This window comes from Helianthus annuus, chromosome 2, assembly GCF_002127325.2.
Source record: "Helianthus annuus cultivar XRQ/B chromosome 2, HanXRQr2.0-SUNRISE, whole genome shotgun sequence".
In the NCBI taxonomy this organism is placed as follows: Eukaryota; Viridiplantae; Streptophyta; class Magnoliopsida; order Asterales; family Asteraceae; genus Helianthus; species Helianthus annuus.
Genome location: NC_035434.2, coordinates 14,252,910 through 14,275,870, shown reverse-complemented (window position 1 = coordinate 14,275,870; position 22,961 = coordinate 14,252,910). Strand labels below are relative to the sequence as shown.

The 22,961-nt window shown below is 32.2% G+C and overlaps 1 protein-coding gene and 1 long non-coding RNA gene across 3 annotated transcripts; one reads left to right on the top strand and one right to left on the bottom strand.

Annotated features, from left to right (window-relative positions):
- The first annotated feature begins 9,095 nt into the window (after positions 1 to 9,095).
- On the top strand, positions 9,096 to 16,855 carry LOC110886113 (11-beta-hydroxysteroid dehydrogenase-like 4A). 2 transcript variants are annotated; one of them, XM_035979396.1, is made up of 6 exons: positions 9,096 to 9,442; positions 9,866 to 10,058; positions 12,585 to 12,670; positions 15,442 to 15,558; positions 15,647 to 15,775; positions 16,469 to 16,855. In XM_035979396.1, the coding sequence occupies exons 1-6, from the start codon at positions 9,260 to 9,262 to the stop codon at positions 16,721 to 16,723; spliced, it is 963 nt and encodes a 320-aa protein (XP_035835289.1). In that variant the 5' UTR covers positions 9,096 to 9,259; the 3' UTR covers positions 16,724 to 16,855. The 2 variants fall into 2 exon arrangements, with proteins under 2 accessions (XP_035835289.1, XP_021989565.2); XM_022133873.2 differs by having other exon boundaries at positions 9,097 to 9,442; positions 15,442 to 15,573; positions 16,469 to 16,853.
- Positions 16,856 to 19,305: 2,450 nt separating this feature from the next.
- Positions 19,306 to 21,454, bottom strand: LOC110902180. Its single transcript, XR_002571042.2, has 3 exons — positions 21,041 to 21,454; positions 20,335 to 20,389; positions 19,306 to 19,495 (listed from the first exon to the last, which is right to left on the bottom strand). It is a non-coding gene; the product is annotated as an uncharacterized LOC110902180 (long non-coding RNA).
- Positions 21,455 to 22,961: the final 1,507 nt, after the last annotated feature.

Below are 22,961 nucleotides of genomic sequence, written 5' to 3'. Positions count from 1 at the left end.
GTATGTATGCAAATGTGTATTTGTGTATGTATGCGAGTACGTGTGATCGTAGGCATGAAGGTAGAGACGTATAAATGTAGGTACATATGTAGAAGTGTATTTATGAATATATGAAGATACGTATGGGTGTAGGCATGTATGTATTGAGATATGGATGTATGCACGAGTATATGAAGTATGATTTTGGATACGTTAAGTGTTAATGATATTAATTATGTACCTGGAAAACGAAGATTTATGCAGGCATATTATTGAAGACTCACAAGGGAATGGATACGCTAATGATATGCTTAAAGCTAGAGAGAAAGCTGAATGGAAAGTGTACATGTATTGAGTCTTGTTTATGTATTGTATACTAATGTGATGAATGTATGTGGTGAGTGCAGGTTGTACGAATCACGAGTCATGAGGATCATCAAGGGATAGAGATCGAGGATCGAGTCACTAGTGAGATTGTACGGGAACGTTGATGTATATAATGTAGTAAACATAAGCTATGTTTTTACTTAGTAAATAAGTCGATTGGTGGATTTATGTGAAAGAGTTATGTTAAAGTTAATTTTTAATTAAGTTAAGGTGTTTATAATGAAAGAAAGTTTATGGCTTGAACTTCCGCTGCGACTTTTAGTTAAATACGTATTAGGGTCTTACAGATTAAAACATAAACTATACATATTTGCATATGTTATTATTTCATAAAGTTTTCGTATAACCTGTTTTATATGATGATATGTTATAACACCACATATACTATGTAATTTTACATTATATTCTACATACTATTATTTATTTGTTGGGATAATATTTCAAAGTTGTTTAATAAGCATGGTTAAATTCATGCTTACTTATTTAAAACATTTTGAGGTAAAGACATGACACCCGAAGTGTGAACCATTATAAATGTATGGAATCTTGTAAGATTTTACATTGATAAATCATAATAACTCAATCATGTAATTACTTCTCGATATATATCATACGATGAGAAGATTATTTTTAAGAATATGTTGAATAAAACAATTTCCATTTGTCAAACCTAAAATATGCTCATAAGGTAGCAATATTACTAAATAATATATAAGGTTTTGAAATAACCAGAATAAAGGTTGTATGGTTCTAATCTGTTCCTTCAAATGAATGTGATTATATAATGATCAGGGTCGTGATCATGGTCATAACAATGGCAATGGCAATTGTAATAGTGCTACCATGAAACTTGTGTAATTATAATACATTCCCTAAGGTGAATGTGATGATATAATGATCAATTCAAAGGTTATGATCATATACATAACTAAGAAAATTGTAATGATGCCACCATGAATGTTGTATGGGTATAATCTATTCCTTGAATAGAATGTGATGATATAATAATTGGTGTAAAGTTCATAATCATGGTAATTGAGGAAATTCTTATGATGCTTATGTAATGAGATCAACCATGTTAATAATGTGCTGACTATACAATGATCGTTATAAATGTCGTAAGATATAAGATTGATAAATCTTATACGACTCAACTACTTCTCAGTTGATGGTAAGCAAAGAGAACATTATTTACAAGGAAAAAATTGATTAAATTCTTTTCATTTGTCGCACTTGAGATATATGCTTCTAAAGTAGCAATATCGTTATAAGAGTTATGAAAAAATGATAATAGTGAATTTAATTCCCAAGTTATTAATGATAATTGGAATAAGTGTTATTGTGATCATAAACGTCTACTATTGGTTACAAAACAGATAATCATGAGAGAAGCAAAAGTTCATTTAGGTACATGTAATTTTATATATAGTACCATCAATTCACATCAAGCCAATAAGTTATATTTCTCCCCATACAATTGGTTTTTGGTCAGGAACCAAAGATGACTCATCAAAGATTTTGGTTGTGCGACATATATCGAAACTCATCCACCACACCACACAAAGATGGGACTTCTAAAAAGTTTGAGAACATGTTGGGTATAAATAATCATCTATGATTAAATACTTAAAGCCATTAGTGAGAAATTCGTTTATGGCTCATTGGTTTTCACTTTAATGAATGAATATTCCCAACGTTAGGGGGAGATAACAAGCAGTTGGAAAGTGAAAAGTAAAATGAATTATCATGTCATCTTGATTCTCAGACTATAAACTATGAACTAGAAGTTTAAAGTATAATTCATTTACTAATATTAAAGAATAAGTTACCAGACAAGTTTACTGACCTAAATAGAGTGACTAAGTCACATAATCAACTGCTTATGCTCCAGTTATATTTGTGTCCCAAGAGGACAACCACATATTTTTTGTAATGAGTCTATTGCACGCCTAGAGCGTGGTAGACTAGTTGATTCCAATAATAAAATTCCTCGAAAATTGGAGCAAGTAATTAAGATGGTCAAGTCGAGGTTATAATAATAAGATCTCCTGAAAAGACAATAAACATGATGGTTCAAGAAGAACCTCAGGTACCTGAAAAATAAAGAGATCTCGATAAATTGTATCATATCTAAGATATGTATGGAATCTAAATAAAAATCGACGTCGTTATACTGTTGTATATAATGTAGCGCTTAAAATGATTAAATGATGAGGATCAAGATTTAAGATCTGCCTGTGAATGAATATTAAGAAATGATTGGCCAAAATAGAAAGACACAAATAAGACAGAGTTTAGTTCTCTAATGAAATGGAAAGTTTCTAGACCAACAGTCTATACAACTGAAGTTGTAAAATATGTTGGATACAAATGTATCTTTACGCAAATCCTGTGAAAATCAAATTAAGTGATATAAGTCAAAATTGGTGGCACAAGAATTTTCACAAAGACCTATGATTGATTATGAGAAAACGTATTCTCCAGTGGTGGATGCATTGACTTTCCAATATTTTATTAGTCTGGTAATATAGAGAGAGAATTGATGTGCGTCTATGAATGTTATGTATCACTTGATACTAAAAGTGTTCATGAAGGTCCCTAAAGGATTTGAATAATCAAAATCATGTAAGTTAAGTTCTCGAGAACAATATGATTGTTGTATATAGATTCATTTTTGTTTACGATTGAACTCCTGATGAGTTTTCTAAAGCAATTGAGTTCTCTAAAAGTAAATCAAAACATCTTAATGATATAATTCTTGTACACCAACAAACATACCTAGAAACTTGTACCCAATGATTGTGATACCTCAATGAATAGTGTACACACATGGTACAATATGGATTTTGAAGATAAAAGCAAGTGTTCATGATATTTTTGCATATTATATAGATATCTATGTGTTATATGGGTAAGTTTATTTACAAAACTCATGAAGAGTGAATGCACATGTATATTTGGATAAGATGAGTAGAATTCCCTCATGGATTGATAATGCTAGAAGCATTGATATAGAAACCTCAAGAACGTACTATATGAAGTTGACAAAATACGTATGGGCTAAAATAGTTGGGTTGAGTGTTATACAACTCAAGATATTCACATAAAGAGGGATATAAGTTTGATTAAATTAGCTATGTTCTATGAACATTATACTTTTAAAGGTTCATTATAATCGCAATTTACAGTAATGATGTCTAGGCATCATTGAGAGAAATTGTCGAGCTTTTAGAGGGAGAATTTTTGAATGACCTTGGCACGGTCTAATTATTACTCGAACTGCAGTTCGCGTATATATGTAATTATATTTTACCAATCCCCCCAAGTACATCTAGAAGATGATGTTTGGATATTTAGTATGGACATAGTTGAACCTTAAAGTATGTTAAAGGTTGTTAAGTCATTTGTCATAAGAAATGCCTATTATCATCTCCTATCAAAGTAGAGATTCTCATTTTAGAAGTACCATCGTTAAATGCATAAGTGCATTAATATGTTTTGCTAGCTATGTATGGTCATAATATCTTTCACTTGAGCTTATTGTCATAACCTGTGTCAAGCGAAGAGACATTGGAATGAGTTCAAAGAAACATTTCTGGAATAAACGATATTTGATTATATTTTACTAACCCATCAAAACAAGTTTGGTTAGTCTTGTAGATGCAGGAATGTAACGAAACACAGTCATGGACATAAGATAATTTTTGGAAAGAGGCACCTAAAGTCTCGTTAGAAGATTATACAACATTGCTCAACATAAAGGATTGCACATTAAGGGACCAAGCAAACAAATCATTAGCTACAAAGGCTTTATTCGACTTTCAAGGAAGATGGGCACATGTCACTTAAATGATACATGTTAAAATGAGGGGGAGACTTATTCAAGTTGCACTCTTTTCCCTTGACTAAGTTTTGTCCCATTGGGTTTTATTAGTAAAGGTTTTTAATGAGGCAACATATCTGATCCAAAAGTATCAGGGGGAGAAAATACGCGCTGCACTCTTTTTCCCTTAGCTGAGGTTTTGTCCTCCTGGGTTTTCCTAGCAAGGTTTTTAACGAGGCAGCATCACCAAGCGTATTAAAGAATAGTATATCATGTGGATAGTCAAGTGGGAGTGTTATAAATGTATCCATTATGTGGTGACTATCCACATCTATAACTCCTATCCCTTTAGTGCATCAATTATGTAGTGACTATCCACCTCTATAACTCCTATCTCTTTATTTACTATTGTACTAATGTAAGGGCCTATATATAATGACATTTGTATATGATGTTGAAATCAATCAATAAGAAATCCATCTTCCATTCTCCCATTCTTTTCTATGCATTGCTAATAGGTTCTAGTTATTACATAACATATACTTATTTCTTGATCAATTCATTTAAAATACTTGCAACCATGTTATACATACTAATTAATCACATATTTCATTTCCTTCAACCGCATCTTCTAAAATTATGATTTAATGGTGCGTACATTATTGGTGCGGCTCCACCACCGCATGATCAATTTAATGAATGATAAATAAGACGAGCAAACATAGTATAAGTTCATCGAAGATAAGATTAATAGACGTTGATGTGGAGGCTAACTTTGATTTTGAGCACATGTACTTTGATTTTGGATTGAGTTGTTGCTTTTCTTGTTGAATTTTCTTCCATTTCAGTCTTGATAAATGTTTTTAAGCTATGTTAAATATGCATAAATGGTCCCTTAATCTATTTACTTAGACTTTTGACTTGCACAAAAAATAAAAAAAATGAATGAGCGTAGTATTTCAACATCTCCTTTTATTATCCTAACTTCTTTTGGTGTTTCCATTAGACTTTGACTACTATGTTTACAATAATGACACGAATGAAATGAACCTACTGCGAGTGCCATTTTTGCATAATTTTCTACCTTGATGATGGGCAATGGTTTCTGTTTTTTTGTTAGGAGCGAATTTCAAAGAGTAGAAGATGAATTACAAACTTGGTACATATGATAAGTTTTGTTTATTTGACATTTTTCTTTTTCTATAATGTCACTAGCATTTTAGTTTTATAAGATTTAGAGGTTGAAGGGGTATGGTCCCAGATCTCGCGTCAGCATGACCGCGAGTGACCATTACCCTTATCAAAAACCCCCACCAGCAAGAACTTATCTGTGTCCGTGCGGGCACGAGCGAACACAACAGTCGAATCCAATCGGTCAAGCGATAGGAAGACTTACCTTATGTATGAAAACGAGTGTACGCATAGCGATGCGGCCTAGCACCGCATCCTATGAACATTTTTCGTCATGACAAGGGATCTGGACAGCAGCAACAGTCACCACAAGTGGCGATGCGGCCTGGCACCGCATCATACAGTCGTCGCCAGAGTGAGAACGCGGAAACAACAGTAGTTACCACAGGCAGCGATGTGGCGCGGCACCGCATCCTGCCCACAAGGCAAGTGGGACTGTCACCACAGGGCAAGTGGCACCAGTGACAGTCGCCTGTCAGCCCATACGTAAGCAACAGACTGACACCGCATTAGGACGTGGCTTCACCTCCACAGCCGACAAGCCTGACACACCTGCATAAGGGCGGCGCGTCGTCAGTCTGTTAGCTCAACCACCCTCCTTCATTCCTCGGCTATAAATACCTATCCCAAACCAGGTTTGAGGTATCGCTTCTCAACTCTCTCACTACTACTATCACACACTTTGCTTCCAAAGCAAATTACTGATTCTCACGCCGGAGAGTGGTAACAAGGAGCACCCCCCACCTCTTCCTCCTTGTTACGAGTCACGGTGTGTTTTTCCTTGTGCAGGAGACAGCCATGCTGATGGTCCAGCCACCGATCCTCGGAAAGAAGGGATTAACCCTACTTGACGAGACCAGTGAATTAACCTCTCTTGTTTAACCACTGTTTCATCAGAGGTTTATAGTAGATTTTCTTTTTATAAAACCGATGTATATAAAAAAATTAAAAATTAATTTTTAGCTTACTTTATAAAATTTAAAAGATCCTTCACCTTAATAGAAAAAAATCTGAGTTAGTGGTTGGATGAAAATTTATAAAAATTATCTGACAAAACTATTATTTTTTTATAAGAACTGCATGTATATTCTGTTATATATATATATATATATATATATATATATATATATATATATATATAGGGGAGTGTTTAAATGAGAACGCTAAATATCGTGAGAACCGTGAGAACGAATGAAAAAACCACGAGAACTTGGTCAAAAACAATTCAAATTCAAAATTTCTTTTTACACTTATCATTATTATTCGAATACAATGTTAGGAAATAAATTTACACGTTTAAATTTACGTGAATTCGCAAATAACAAAAATTTACACATGTGTAAGTTTGTCATTTACACATGTGTAAATCTGTTATATTTACACATGTGTAAAAAAATCTAGTAAGAGTGATTTTGAGATGAGAAATGGATTATTTGATGTTGTAAATTCTTTTTTAATGTTGTATTTGAATTATAATGAGGTTTGTATTAAAAAATTCGGTTTTGATTGGTTTTCTCATTTGTTCTCACGGTTCTCGCAATATTTAGCGTTCTCAAGATAACCCTCCCCTATATATATATATATATATATATATATATATATATATATATATATATATATATATATATATATATATATATATATATATATATATATATATATATATATATATATATATATATATATAGGGGAAGGTTCATTTGAGAAGAAAATTTTATTGAGAAGAAAAAGAATAAAAGAGTACAATTGTAAAACATTAAATATTTTTTTTTCTCATCTCATTTATTATTATGTTTGACTAATTAATTAGTCATTAAGACTATAATCCTTCACACTAAACATTTTTGCCTACACACATCAAAAGTTATCCTACACATTTCGAAATTTATCCTACACATATTGAAATTTATCCTACACAACTCGTAATTTATCCTACACGCCTCGTATTTATCCTACACTATAAATGAATTTTTATTTTTATTTTTTTGTGAAAAATATATATCTTAAAAATAAGTTACAAATTTAATATAATTAGTTATTAAAGATGAAACTACCAATTAATGATGTATGTAAGTTTACTAATATACCCTTATAGTTACATTAAGTACAAATATTAAATGAAGTCTAATGAAGCATTTCTATTGGTTGAAATTTCTTATTTTCTCTTCTTACAAAGAATTTCTTCTCATTTGAACCCTTCACTATATATATATATATATATATATATATATATATATATATAGGGAGCCGCTAGAATGAGAACCACCTCGAGTTGTAAGAACCGCGAGAACTACTTGATCCGGGGCGAGGTGGACCAATTTTTTTTTCAAAAACGTAGATGCATATATTATAAACACATTCGTAAAAATTTTTTTTTAAAAAATGCCGGGCGTGTAGTTTTTTACACCACAAGTTTGTGGTTTACGAGTTCCGTAAATTTACGGAACTCGTAAACCACAAACTTGTGGTGTAAAAAACTACACGCACGTCATTTGTTTTAAATTTTTTTTACGAATGTGTTTATAATACAAGCATCTATGTTTTTGAAGAAAAATAAATTGGTCCACCTCGTCCCGTACGGTGTGGTTCTCGCGGTTCTTAAAACTCGAGGTGGTTCTCATTCTAGCAGTCCCCTATATAGGGAGCCGCTAGAATGAGTTTTTTTTTTAAATTTTTTTTTACGAATGTGTTTATAATACATGCATCTACGTTTTTGAAAAAAAAAATTGGTCCACCTCGCCCCGTACGGTGTGGTTCTTGCGGTTCTTACAACTCGAGGTGGTTCTCGTTCTAGCAGTCCCCTATATATATATAGGGAGGGGCTCATGTGAGAACCACCCTTATTGTGAGAACCTTGAGAACCAATGTGAACACAACCTAAAATAGTTAAAAAAACCTAACCCCCCCCCCCCCCAAAAAAAACCTACCCCCTCCCTCCCCCAAAAAAAAAACCTAAACCCCCCTCCCCCACCCCCCAAAAACCTAACCCCCCCCCCCCAAGCTAAAATGCTAAAAACTAAACCCCAAAAAACCTAAAAAAATCTAAAAAAAATCTTAAAAAATAAAAAAAAAATCTAAAAATTTTTTTTTGAATTTTTTAATATTTTTTATGTTAAAATCGCTACTTTTAGAAGCCAAAAAAAATTTTTTTTTAAAAAAAAAAATTTTTTTTGGCTTCGAAAAATAGCGATTTTTTTATAAAAAATATTAAAAAATTCAAAAAAAAAATTTTTGTGTGACTTTTTAGCTATTTTTAGGCATTTTTGGTGTGTTCACATTGGTTCTCGCGGTTCTCACAATAAGAGGTGGTTCTCGCATGATCTTCTCCCTATATATATATATATATGTAACAAAATTAATTAAATAAAAGAAATTAAAAAGAATTTAAGTAAATTGTCAAAATCGTCCACGAGGTTTTATATTTGGCAATTTCATCCAAATATCTTTCAACTTAACAGAAAAAGTAAACTAAGTTAGTGATTTGGATGAAAATGACAAAAATGCCAAAAGGTGAAGGGCTATTTGACACAAAAAAAATCATTTTGGATGAAACTTACAAACAGACCTAAACCTCAGAAACAATTGTAACAATTTACTCTTAAAACTTTCATAATTAACTCGTCATAACGTGTGGACGTGTGAGATGGTGTCAACTCGTTCTCATACAAAATAGGTTGAGGAAGTATAAGTAAATTATTTGATTATTTCTATTCCTATCATTTTAACCCTAAAACATCTCTTCTGCCAAACTCTTACCACGTCCTCTGCATGGGCGGTGATCGGCACGAAATTACGGTTAACATTTACAACCAACACATTACACACCTATATTCATTTTCCAGTTATAATTCAAAGACCATTGATGAAAAGTGATCATCCATGGATCTGACCCACAAATTTTTAAACATTGTTCTTCCTATTGCATCCATCTTTTTATTCATCTTCATCCTACCACTACTTTCAGTGTACCGCCTGTTGAGGTTTTGCATTAGATCCTTGTTCCCGGAAAACCTCGCCGGAAAAGTAGTACTAATCACCGGAGCTTCTGCTGGTATTGGCGAGGTAAACTACAATGTATAAAGCTATGTATTTATTCTAGTATTTGCATCCGTACATATAAGCAGTGGCGGACTCAGGAATTATTTTCTGGGGTTTAACCAAACTTTCAATTGGTGAGATCGGGATTTTTGCACACACTAATTTTTTTCAAGAGGTGCGCTCGTCCACCCAACGCATCACCTAGGTCCGCCTCTGGATATAAGACACTACTAAGCAAACAATTCCGTCAGTGAAAGTGGTTACCGAAGAGAATCCATCGGTAATATAGGTGTAGGTAATTTGTTTTCCAACGGATTACCAAAGATTGACTAGACTTAGTCTTCTCCGGGGCATGTTTTCTATGGTGTCCGACAAAAATTAACATTCGTAGCTGATACTCATTTGTTTAGTAGTGGGAATTTATATTTTGATATTGTACCTTTGAAGCATTTGGCATACGAGTACGCAAAACATGGAGCGAGACTAGCATTGGTTGCGAGGAGAGAGAAGGTGCTAGGGGTGGTCGCCGAAAAAGCGAAGGAGCTTGGATCGCCGGATGCGATTGTGATCAAGGCGGATGTTTCAAAGCTCGAGGATTGCAAGAGATTTGTTGATGAAACAATCAACCATTTTGGGAAATGTGAGTTTCATAATTTTATTACAAGTAAACATTAAATGAAATTAAAGAGTTTGGGGTCGAAACGAGTTGAGGCCAAGTCAGTTTCATGTTAAACCTACAAACATATAAATAGTTGTGTTTCGTGTTGGGATTACAGATTGACAAGTTTGTTTTGATAAACTCTTCAAGTGATATTAATGTTAGAACTTAAATTGGTTGACATAACTTTATACGTTAACACTTGTTAAGTTAAAATAGAAATTGGAGTATAGTTTACAATGGACAATAACCTTATTTTTTAAATAACATATAGCTTTTTATTATTTTTTAATTTAATATATCATAATAATTTATTATTATATTTACTTTTAGTAACATATTTAATTTTTTTTCCTTTTCTAAAACGATATATTGTCTTTACCATTTTTTTAATATTTTTTCTTTTTTTAAACATATATTAATTTATCAAATAATTTGATACTTCTTTGATAATTTACGTTTATAACTTCTTTCTAAAAACTTAAGTACGTAGTTGTTCTTGATTTTTTTGCTCAATATTCAGTTATAAGTTTTGTTAAAAAGGAAGTTGTATTCAAAATAAAGCATTTATTTGGTATCATAAAAAGGTACAATGATAAACTAAACCATTCTAATGGTATGTCTTTATAAACAATATGTTTTGTTTTCAAATCACCTTTGTTTTATATTATCATTTATAACACACCCTCCTTTATGTTTCATATATCATTTATATATTAATATTGGCTTGACATGAATTGACCCTCGAAGGTCCTTAGCCGACTTGGTTATTCGTTTCCAGTATTTTACGTTTCGGTCTAATTTTTGCAAGTTAACATGCCGCAACGCCCATGCGTGATTCAACATTTTTACGTTTACTTTTTGTTAGGTTTAATGGTCCCGCCACAAAACACAGATCCTAAATACTAGTGTATTAATAGGTAAAAACCTTTGTCTTGTAGTTGCATAATTTTTTGGAAAAATTACACGTTTTTTCCTTTATCTTAACACCATTTTTCAGGCGGTGTATTTTCAACGAATTTTGACAGGTTTTACACTTTACAGGGAATTTTGTTGTACATTTTGTCCTTTAACCCTAATTCAATTAGATTTTTTTTTTTGTTAAATCTAGTCAAACAAGGGTAGTTTGGTCTTTGTAACCATTTTTTATAAATCTTTTTAATAAATAAAACAAAAAGGATTTTAAAAAACTAATAACATTCTTTTAAAATAAAAAATCTCTATCTCTCTATAAACACACACAGTACAGACACACACTTTCTCTCTCTCTCAACCTTCATCTACCACCACCACTATCTCCCACCTCCCACAACCATCCGCCACCATCTTAGCCTTCACCTTTGCATCCTCCCCACCTTCCATATCACCGTCACCACCATTAGTTTTTTTCGACTCACCCTCTACTTAATAACCATAAGACCAAAAAACAATAGACCCCCCCCCCCACCAAACTAAAATCGGATTTCGCTAGTTTCGTGTGTGTGTGTGTGTGTGTATATATATATATATTTGTTGATTATCTTAGATATGTGAGTTTTGTGATTTGTTGATTCACCATGAACAACTAGGGTTTGGTGTTGATTTCACCGGTGGGAGAGAAATGTGAGAAGAGACAGAGGGGTTTAGGTACCGGGGGGGGGGGAGGTTTCAGGTGCGACGGGGGTTTCCGGTGGGAAGTCGGCTAGGGGTTTTAGGTGGGAGGTTATGGCGAGGGTTTAGTCGTGGGTTGGTTGGTGGTTACTCATGGTGGTGGTGGGTGAAGGCTGTGTGGGTGGTGGTTTTGTGCTGGCATGGTAGGGGGTGGTGGTGTGAACAGTGATAGTGGAGATCTGGTGGCGGTGGAAGTCTTGTGGGGTGGTGGTAGTGAAGGTGGGTGTTGCGGTGATATAAAGGTGAGGCGTTTTAGAAAGAGATAGAGAGATGAGAGTAAATTGACAAAATTACCCTCATATGCAAGTCACATGATTAGATTTAATAAAAAAAATCTAACTGAGTTAAGGTTAAAGAACAAAACATGCAACAAAATTCCCTATAAAATGCAAAACTTGTCAAAATTCATTGAAAATGGCACCGTCTGAAAATGGTGTTAAAATAAAGAACAAAACGTATAATTTTTCCTAAATTTTTTGGAGTTGGGAAGTTTTAATCAAATACTTTTATTGACTGCTACTTAGTAATTAAAATTCAAGCAGACCAACCATACCTACTCTACCTTCCTGGCTCAATCATGCATAAAGCATTTCATGGTATTCGTAGTTATGAAAATAATTTACTCACGTATAACTTTGTTTGGTGCCATTAAAATTCATTTTTATATGTCAAGAATAAATGCACGAGTAGTCCAGTACAATGTCAAAACACATGATTCTTAGACGCTCTTTCTGTGTCCCACTACATACACACTAGTCCACTACTTTTAATTATATTTCATTTACTATGCTACCCTATATAATATATATTAAATTTGGCATATAAACGTTTTTATTTTCCTAACTTACTTTCAAATAGTGGATTGCTTGATAAATAATGCCGGAATTGGAAAAGTTGGGCTCTTTGAAGACCAACAATGCATCAACGATCAAACTTCAGTCATGGTAGTGATCTCTGCAATAGCTACTCATTTTCAATCTTGAGTAAATTGCCACAATCGTCTCTAAGTTTTAGGTCTATTTGTCAGTTTCATCCAAAATATTTTTTTTCTGCCAAATAGCCCTTCACCTTTGACATTTTTTTACCATTTTCATCTAAACCACTAATTTAGTTTACTTTTTCTGTTAAGTTGAAGGATATTTGAATGAAACTGGCAAATATAAAACCTCAGGAACGATTTTGGCAATTTTACTTAAATTCTTTTTAATTTCTTTTATCTAATTAAGAGTAAATTACAAAAATCGTCCTTTATGTATGTCACTTATTGCAAACTGTGTCTTTTATCTTCAATAATTACAGAAAACGTACTCGATGTATGCAAACTGTTGCAAGTTATGTCCTTTAGCCCTAACTCAGTTAATTTTTTTTGTGGTTAAATCTGACCAAATGGACCCCACATGAGGGTATTTTGGTCATTTTTCTTTCATGTGGGGTCCATTTGGTCATATTTAACCCACAAAATACCCTCATCTGGGGTCTATTTGGTCAGACTTAACCACAAAAATTAACTGAGTTAGAGCTAAAGGACATAACTTGCAAGGGTTTGCAAACATCGAGTACATTTTCTGTAATTATTGAAAACAAAAGATACAGTTTGCAATAAGTGACATACATAAAGGATGATTTTTATAATTTACTCTTTAATTAATTTTGTCACATATATATAAAACAGAATATACATGCAGTTCTTATAAAATAAATTAATAGTTTTGTCACATAATTTTCATAAATTTTCATCCGACTACTAACTCGGTTATTTTTTTCTATTAAGATGAAGGATCTTTTAAATTTTATAAAGTAAGACAAAAATGAATCTCCATTTTTTTATATACCTCAGTTTTATAAAAATAAAATCTACTTCAACCTCTAAATTTTATAAAACAAAAATGCTAGTGACCTTATAGAAAACGGTCAAATAAACAAATCTTATCATATGTACCAAGTTTGTAATTCATCTTATACTCTTTTAAATTCGCTCCCAACAAAAAACAGAAGTCACTCCCCCTCCCCCCTTATCAAACAACGTATCGTTACCAAACCTTAAAATTACCCACCAAATAGTAAGTATAACTGTATAATGCCATGAACCAAAAGTTTCTTTACTCAAACCACTCGGAATAAATATTAGTTAGTTACCCTCTCATCTTAATTAGATAAATATTTTATTTCTGCCAACATATTTCTTAGGTGCTAAACACATTTAAAAATATGTAACGTTTTACAATTTTTTTCTATCTCTACACTTGATTAAATACTTGTAAGCGATTGTTATCTGCTGCACCCATTGATATTTATTTTATATATCATTTTCTCTTTATAAAACTTATTTATATAAAAAAAACCGAATATTAATTTTTGTCTTAATTTATAAAATTTAAAACACCCTTCACCTTAACAGAAAAAATAAACTGAGTTAGTGGTTTAGATGAAAATTTATAAAAATTATGTGACAAAACTATTAATTTTCTTATAAAAACTGCATGCATATTCTGTTTTATGTATATGTGAAAAATTAATTAAATAAAAGAAATTAAAAAGAGTTTGAGTAAATTGCCAAAATCGTCCCTGATGTTTTATATTTTCTAGTTTTATCCAAATATCCTTCAACTTAACATAAAAAGTAAATTAAGTTAGTAGTTTGGATGAAAATGATAAAAAATGCCAAAGGTGAAGGACTGTTTGGCACAAAAAAGTCATTTTGGATGAAACTTGCAAACAAGCCTAAACCTCAGGGACGATTTTGGCAATTTACTCTTCAATCTTTTTATAACCTGTTTGTCTTACTGGTTCACTAAACAGACTGGTATAAAAAACGGATGACATAATAATTTATAAAATTTTATATACCCTATATATAACGTAAGATTATTGTACACATGAATCTTAATGTGCAAAACGTGAGAAGTAAAAGTAATTTTTTTTTTTGAATTTTTTTTCCATCTAGTCAAACATGTTTTTTAGTCCTAAAACCTACAGAAGTTACACTAAGAACATGTTTTAGCAGATGGAAAAACAAATTAAAAAAAAATTCCTTCACTTCTCACGTTTAATACGTTAAAATTCATTTATATTTAAAAAATATGAACCTTGAATCCCAAAATTAGTAATTTAGAGTTTTTCTCTTTGTTCTCGCAATAATTAGTGTTTTGTAATGATCCTTATCTATATATATATATATATATATATATAGAAACTTGAGAAGCATTCTGGACCACACATTTTTCTAAGCCTTTCGTAATATACACATATGTATAGTTTAAAATTGACTATATACATATATGTATATTGAGTTATACACATATGTATATAGTCAATTTTAAACTATACATATGTGTATATTACGAAAGGCTTAGAAAAATGTGTGGTCCAGAATGCTTCTCAAGTTTCTCAACTAGCCTATCACTTCTCACATGATTCTTTTCCTATATATATATATATATATATATATATATATATATATATATATATAAACAAAATATAATTAACTACTTTATCTTCTAGTGTGTATTTACAATAAAAATAAATAAAACTTTAAACCGTTAGAACCGCTTATATAACCAGAACTAGTTCACGGAGGGATTCGAATATACACAACCAAACCACTAATATAGTTGTCTCATGTCTGCCTTAAAAACATTGCTCATTTCATAAATTGAAATTAAGCAAGAAACAAAAGGCCAATAACAAAATAAAGACTTTACATGTTCTTTTTCAGGACATAAACTTCTGGGGGTCGGTTAATGCCACACATTTTGCACTTCCATATCTAAGGAAGAGCAAGGGCAGAATACTTGTGATCGGTTCAGTTGCGGGATGGTTCAATACGCCCAAAGTAAGCGTCTACAATGTAAGCATTTCTTTTTTTAATTTCATATAGTTTTTGTGTATGTTTTAGTTTGTTCTCATAGATGAATCTCCAGGCAAGTAAGGCAGCACAACAAAGCTTCTTTGAAACCCTACGGCTCGAGTTGGCTCCGGACATTGGAGTATCGATCATGAATCTTGGGCTAGTTGACACATACTTAGCCACCAATGAATTTATATACAAGGTAAATGAATATAGGTCTATAAATGTACATCGTGTTAGATTAGATTACTTAATGATTTGATTTGTGACATGATTCACCGAAATTATATTTTATTTTGACGTATCTTAGTGGTTTATAATACATAAGGGTGAGAGTTGGTTACAAAGTTCATTTTTCCTACAAAGTGTAAAAAGTCATAAAATACCATGATGTCAGCCATAAAACACATTTAAAACCTACAAATAACTTACTGAAGACCATATTTGTGAGGTTTGTGTTGTGTTTTGGATGATAAGGCTTTGATTATCGAATGACTAACATTAGTGTTGATTATCATGTTGTGTTTATATTCATAGTTTTACGATGGTGTGTTTGAAGTTTTTAAGGACTGTTAGGGTTTGAATATTGTGTTTAGTGATCTTCACTATGTTATTTGTGGGTTTTTAGTGTGTTTTATGACCTGTTTAACCCATTTATTACAAACATGGCAAGTTAGCAACTCTTTTATGACTTATTACCTTCCAACTCTTTTAATTCTTTTAAAAAATGGGTTAGACCAATCGTGTATGAGTTTCAAGATTTTTAAGTGTATTACGGGTGAGAAATAAATATATGGGTTGTGTTCGAGTTCAATGATTCAACCCACTAACTAGACATAAGTTACACCTCTACTATTAGAACCAGATGCAAACTAAATAGATTCATTGTTGGTAGACAAATTTAGATGGGACACCGTTGCTATCTGTTGAAGGGTGCGCTAAGACAGTTGTGAATAGCATGAGACGGGGAGATGAATCCTTGACCGAGCCTCAGTGGATGCGTACGGTCTTTCTATGGGTGATGTTGTTACGTGAGCTAATGAACGTGATCCTTCGGGTCCTTGCAAAGAAGAGAAAGTGTGAGTTAGAAAATCAAAAATCTCATAGCACCGGTTCATTACAGCAACACTCTGATTTCAAACATGACTAAAATCCTGAAGAACACAAAACATTTGTATGTGGTAACATGCTTATTAGTGTCTACGACAAGCGAGCATTCGGCTATATGTAAACATCAATCTTCTAGTATTATTATTTGTAAGCAATAAAAGTTTGTTTCACTTAGTGTAAAAGACTTTGTGTTAATCACCTTGATTAATGTTGTTGTATAACAAACATATTTGGACTCAACTGATTAAAGCCACTAAAATACAAAGACTCAAAACGTTATAAAATGAGCGGTTAGGGACTCGGAGTGTTAAACTTTTTGATTTTAGACTCAATTGGTTAAAACCACTAAAACACAGAGACTCGAACTGTAATTAACTCTTTTAAAACATATGTTGACAATTGTATGTGTTAACAAGTTACATTATATTTTATTCAGCTTATGTAATACACGGGTTTAATCAAACCCGTGCAATACACATATTTTTAAATACATAACTTTGTTATTACTAAGTATATAACATTACATTTATTCAACATGTGTAATACACGTGATTCTAACCTAATACACACACTAGTGTGAAACCCATGCGTTACAACGGAGTCAACAATAGGCGGCCGGAACATGATTACCTCACTTTAGAAATTGTATGATTGTATTTGTGTTCAGGGTACATATATTAATTCAGAAATGTAAACAAATTTCCTCACAAAGACACTCAATTTCACCAATAGCACCCTAAGAACTCTTGAATATTTCTTGTTAAAAAACAAAGCAAAGAATAGTTTATTTGATTCTGAGTAGTCATAAAAAAGCATAAACAATTATACTAAAATGGATCATAGTAGATTGTATTTGTTAACTTATGCTAAAATAAAGAGGTAATCACATTTTCACCCGTTTGACAATCACCTCACCTTCAACAATTTCTACAATATAAAAGGAAGTCTGCGTTCACACAAATTTATAGATGTCCAGATCAAAAGTTCACCAAATTATAGTGTTGAATACTTGTTAACTTAAACAAAATGCATGCATGAAATCAGTAACAAAATATGTTTAAAGTTGGTATTTAATGGATCAAGTTTCTTAAATTTACTTGTATGACTACAAAATTCCAAATATGGCTTTTCTTTTAAAGAAAGACATTATTATGTATAGGTGGTACCGTGCGTTGCGGCAGGTTCGTTACGCGGTGGGAATTCGGTCGGCATCGGTTGGGCTCGATACATTATTGACGCTCAATAAGTTTGGTACTTTATTGATATCGGCACACTCTATAGCAACCCAAATAAAAAAAATCTTAATAATAAGGTCTTAACATAATCACAACGATATCTATATGTGTTCGGTTCGTTGCGACAATGAAAAGTTTTACATAGATATTTGTATATTAGTTTTACTCGGTCTATAACTCTCACAAAGATTAAAATCGACACTAACTAAACAAACACACATAACAAAGAAAGAAAGATGCAAGCTGACGACGGGTCCAGTTGGTAGCCCAACATAACCCGTCTTGGGCTCTTATCGTCTGGGCCCAATTAGCAAGCCCATGGCTTATATCTCCTTTTAAACGAGGATCTCATATAAGCGGGAAAAAGGAAAAAGGATCGACCCCTTCTTCTTTGTTTGATTCCGCCAAACAAAGATTAATTCTTATGTTCATAGAACGAAACATTTATTTTATAAGAGTTAATCATTGAAGAAATATCACTCTCACTGTCTCTATTTTTATTCTTTGAATGTTTATACACTTCACAAACACCCGTCTCTTCTATGGGCGAAGAAAGTTACATCATTCGAACAGAGTCGCAAAAAGTGACCAACACATTGCCATTTTTACAAGAGTTTACACTCCATGTGATGTTTTTTGTCATCTCACAGAGGTCACCATCCACCCACGGCTACAGATTTACGCCCATCATCTTTGTTTCTTCTTCTCCCTCTAATGCTTTCATCGCCTTAACGCAATCGATTTGATTCAATTTAATAGATTACGATGTGTTATTCTGCCTATTGTATGTGAATTGGAACGAGAAAAGTTACACATATGTTACTCTAAATCCTTCGATAAAGGCTAAAAGTACAGATGTTTTAACAAATTTGTTACCTGATCACATAATGAGCAAGGTAAATTGCAACAATCAGTTGTGCAGAGATACTACATGGTACTCGAAGCTTCTTCGATTTGTAGGTCAGCTGTTGTGATACCGAATGGGATGAAGCTTCTTCACTTGTAATATGATTGAATACCTAAAGCACAACACCTAACTTACGGCGATTGGGATTATGCGGTTAGAGGATTAGGAACGTTGATTGTGACTCACTGGTGTTTGGTTGGAGATCACCGATACCCGACTGTTATGCTCGAAGCGGTTGCTTCTCAAGACTTATGGTTTTGGCATGCTTTTGCCAGTCCACCGGGTTCTCAAAACGATATCAATGTGCTACAACAATCTCCTTTATTTTTAACGGAACGAAATGGAACCGCGCCAAAATGTCCATTTTATGTTAACGACCATTTATACAAACGTGGTTATTTGCTCGTGGATGGAATCTACCCTTCGTGGTCCGTGTTTGTGAAGTCGATCCCATACCCTCACGAAGTAGACCAAAAGAAATTCAAGAGGCAACATGTAACACCCCAACCTGAACAGGCTGACGTGTTACTCATACAGATATCAAAACTAAAACCAATCCATAACGTTGAAAACAAAAGATCCTAATTACATTTTTTTTACATTACCGATATACAATAAATCTTTATCTTCACGACACTCTTCACTTATTCCCCACGTTTCCCCAAATTACCTGTCAAACAAATAAGACAAAGACAAGAAAGAAACTACGGCTGAGCCAAAAAGTTGCTCAGTAACGGAGAAATCAACAGTAAAAGTAAGACAGGCATACGGAAGCAAAATAGATCGGTACTGACACTAACAAATCCAAAAGATGGCACTGAAACAAATACTTTTATAACTTGAATCCCAAAACTTATACTGAACAGATAACAGATACTGAACATAATCAGATGCATATAATCATATTAAACATATCATAACAGAGATAAGACATACGTGACAACATATAACAATAAAACAAGTCACGTAATATAGATGCACCCACGAGCCTAAACAGAGGCATGCATGGCTATAGTCCATGCGACGAGATGGTGCATGTAGGCGCACACACATTATTCCATCTCAACAGGAGTCAGGAGTCAGGAGTCAGCAGTCAGAGCTAAGATCGATCTATTCGCCTCTAGGGGCCATGTGCTACACAAGCACAAACTAGAAACGCCGTGAACTTTAGTTACGCACCGTCATGATGAGTGCCATGTCGTTGACGCCCCAACGACAAGTCTAAACATATAATTGCTCGGGTGACAGAGTACAAAGCCGTATCAGAAATAAATGTATCTTGACATAAGTCTAAAGGGAACATGCAATAATGAGCACAAAATCTAATGTTTATTGCATGCTACAACAAATACTAATCATATAACAATACAAACTGAAACATCTAACGAAAATATCCGTACTGCAAAGTAACGGATTGAATAAAATACTATGATGATAAGGACAGGAATCCGTATCAATGAGTGACGAAAATAAAATGATAATATGATGTAAAAGAAACAGAATCCGTACCTTATAGCAAGCAAAGCAAGACCAATTAGTCAAGTCGATCTCGAAAATCAAGAACCTATAATCCCGTTACAACTAAAATCAGTTTTATGAACATTACTTGATTCGTTATAGTTTCCCGACGACTAGAACTTGAACCCAATTAATTAGACCTTTTCTTTTTCTAAATTCATATATCTATTCTTAACGTTCTAAAAAAAATATAAATACTAAACTCATAAACTATGAAGCAAGTATTTTCTTCATTGCTTTTCAAACTAATATATTCTGTTTATAAATAAAACCTTATTTTGACAAAATAATCCTAACTATTAATGAATCACAAGGTGTTTGTGATATTCTAGCCGAATAAACAACCAAACAGAGAGTTAACCCAACTCTTACCAAACCTGTATATACAAGGTTTTCCAATACAGTAAAAAGGTTTATTCTAACTTAGGTTCAAGGGTCAAATAATTAACTAATATGGTTCTTAATTGCCGGTACCAAATTAATTGTCAAAACGCTTACAATGGCGGAGATATCTTAAAACATCAGAATTTCAAAACCCAAGTTAATTTGAATTAATTATTAGTTTCATAGGTCCAAAACAGTAGGTTTGAATTTAGAAAACAAAATCAACCATTTAATTATATATTATATTTCCGCCGTAACAGTTCGACAACTACATCACGAACGCCCACGTATCGGTCAGGAGATGGGTTCGTACCTTAGTTGTTGAACCCAAACAAATTAGAGCTGAGACAAGAGCGGTGATACAAGAACACGTGAGGTGGCTGAATCTGGTTCGCGACGACAACGAGCTAGTTCGCGGTGGCAGAAAGGCGGGGTATGATGGTTCCAAATTAAAGCCGGCTCACGGTGGATGTAGTTGTGCGGAGGCTGTCAAAGTCGTCGAACCGCAACTTGTTGCAGATCGGAGGCTTCAGGTGACGGAGTTTACGGTGATGAACGGACGTGCGACGGTCGTGGCTAATGAAATTGAGGTTTCGTGGGCAAAGAAGGAATCTAAATTGATATAAACTGTTGTCGATCGAAGAGTCATCCCAACATATATGTGGGTTAGTTTGAATGTGATAGTGTTTTCAAATCTAAAAGAAAAAGGTAGCCAAAGAGATAAGGAACGGATTGCCGCAATGTGATGAATTTCAAAATATGCTTACTTATAATTAAATGTATATTTTACTAGGTTAATTCCCCGTGTGTTACACGGGTTGAACAATCTAAACTATATAATAAATATTTCTTGTAAATGCAAACCAAAGATAGAGACGTTTATATACCAAATTGACATAAATAAGTTAATATAAAGATGATGTATGTTACTATTATAAAATTCATCAAAGAAACATGTAATCGTTGAAAATGATGCAAAAATAAATATCTTATATTATATAATACTTATTATTGTATTTGTGTATTACATTATATTTAGTGAGAAATAAAAAGTTACAATTATAATTTGTACATTACCGAAAATAATTTGAATCCAAAAAATATTTACATAATTGTTAGATTTTTAGCTTGATTTTAGCGACGTATTGCAACATTTTGTTTGATATATATATATATATATATATATATATATATATATATATATATATTTAAAGTTAGATAGTAATAAGTTATGAAAATAATATGTTGAGTAAAGTATATGGATGATCCCTGTAATTTATCAAAATTTTGAATTTAATCTCTAATTTTTCAAAAATAAACAAACATTATAGGTGGTTAGTAATAACAATCAAGTTATATATTTAGTTATAATAATATGACAAACAAATTAAGGACCTAAGTACGAACAATCAAGTTATATATTTAATTTAATAATAATAATATGACAAAACAAATATTGAACCCAACTATGTATAAATTTCTTAAAATAAACTAATAGACAATAATTAAAATCCCCATAATAAATAAATAAGATATTTGAGTGTATTCCCTTTTCATCAAGCGAATTTTAAAATTTATGGTTAGATATTTTATTAAAAAATATGTTTCGTTAATAAATAATTATCAATTTTTTTCTAGAAGAGATTAAATTAAAATTAAACTAAATAATAATTATCTATAAGAGATTAAACTAAATAATATTTAATAACAGGATTATCTATAATTAATTAAAAGAGATTAAACTAAATAATAAATATCTATAAGATACATAGCCTAATATCATGAAAAGTGTACCAAAAATGTTTTCTGGTAGAGATTAGAATACCTCAAATTTCATCAAATTTAGTTTCCTATCAATGAATGACATCTTTTAGAATTGTATTATAGTTTCTTTAGAATTGTATTATAGTTTTTTTAATAGATCGTTGATATTTTTTAGTATATAATATTATTATAAAAGTTATCTGTCAAAATTAAAAGTACTTATTTAATATAAGTTATTGTTATCAAAATTTAAATATTCATTATCTAATCCTACACGGAGGATAAGTAATTTTTTTCTATTTAAAGAAAATATAACCATATTGTTGTTAATTATCATAATAATTTTTACATAGCTAATTATTAATAATAAGAATTTGTATTAAGTTAGATTAAATATTATTATTTTTAGTATTATTAATAATTTTAATCAATTAAATGAGAGAATGACAAGTGTCCCAAAACAGGTTTCT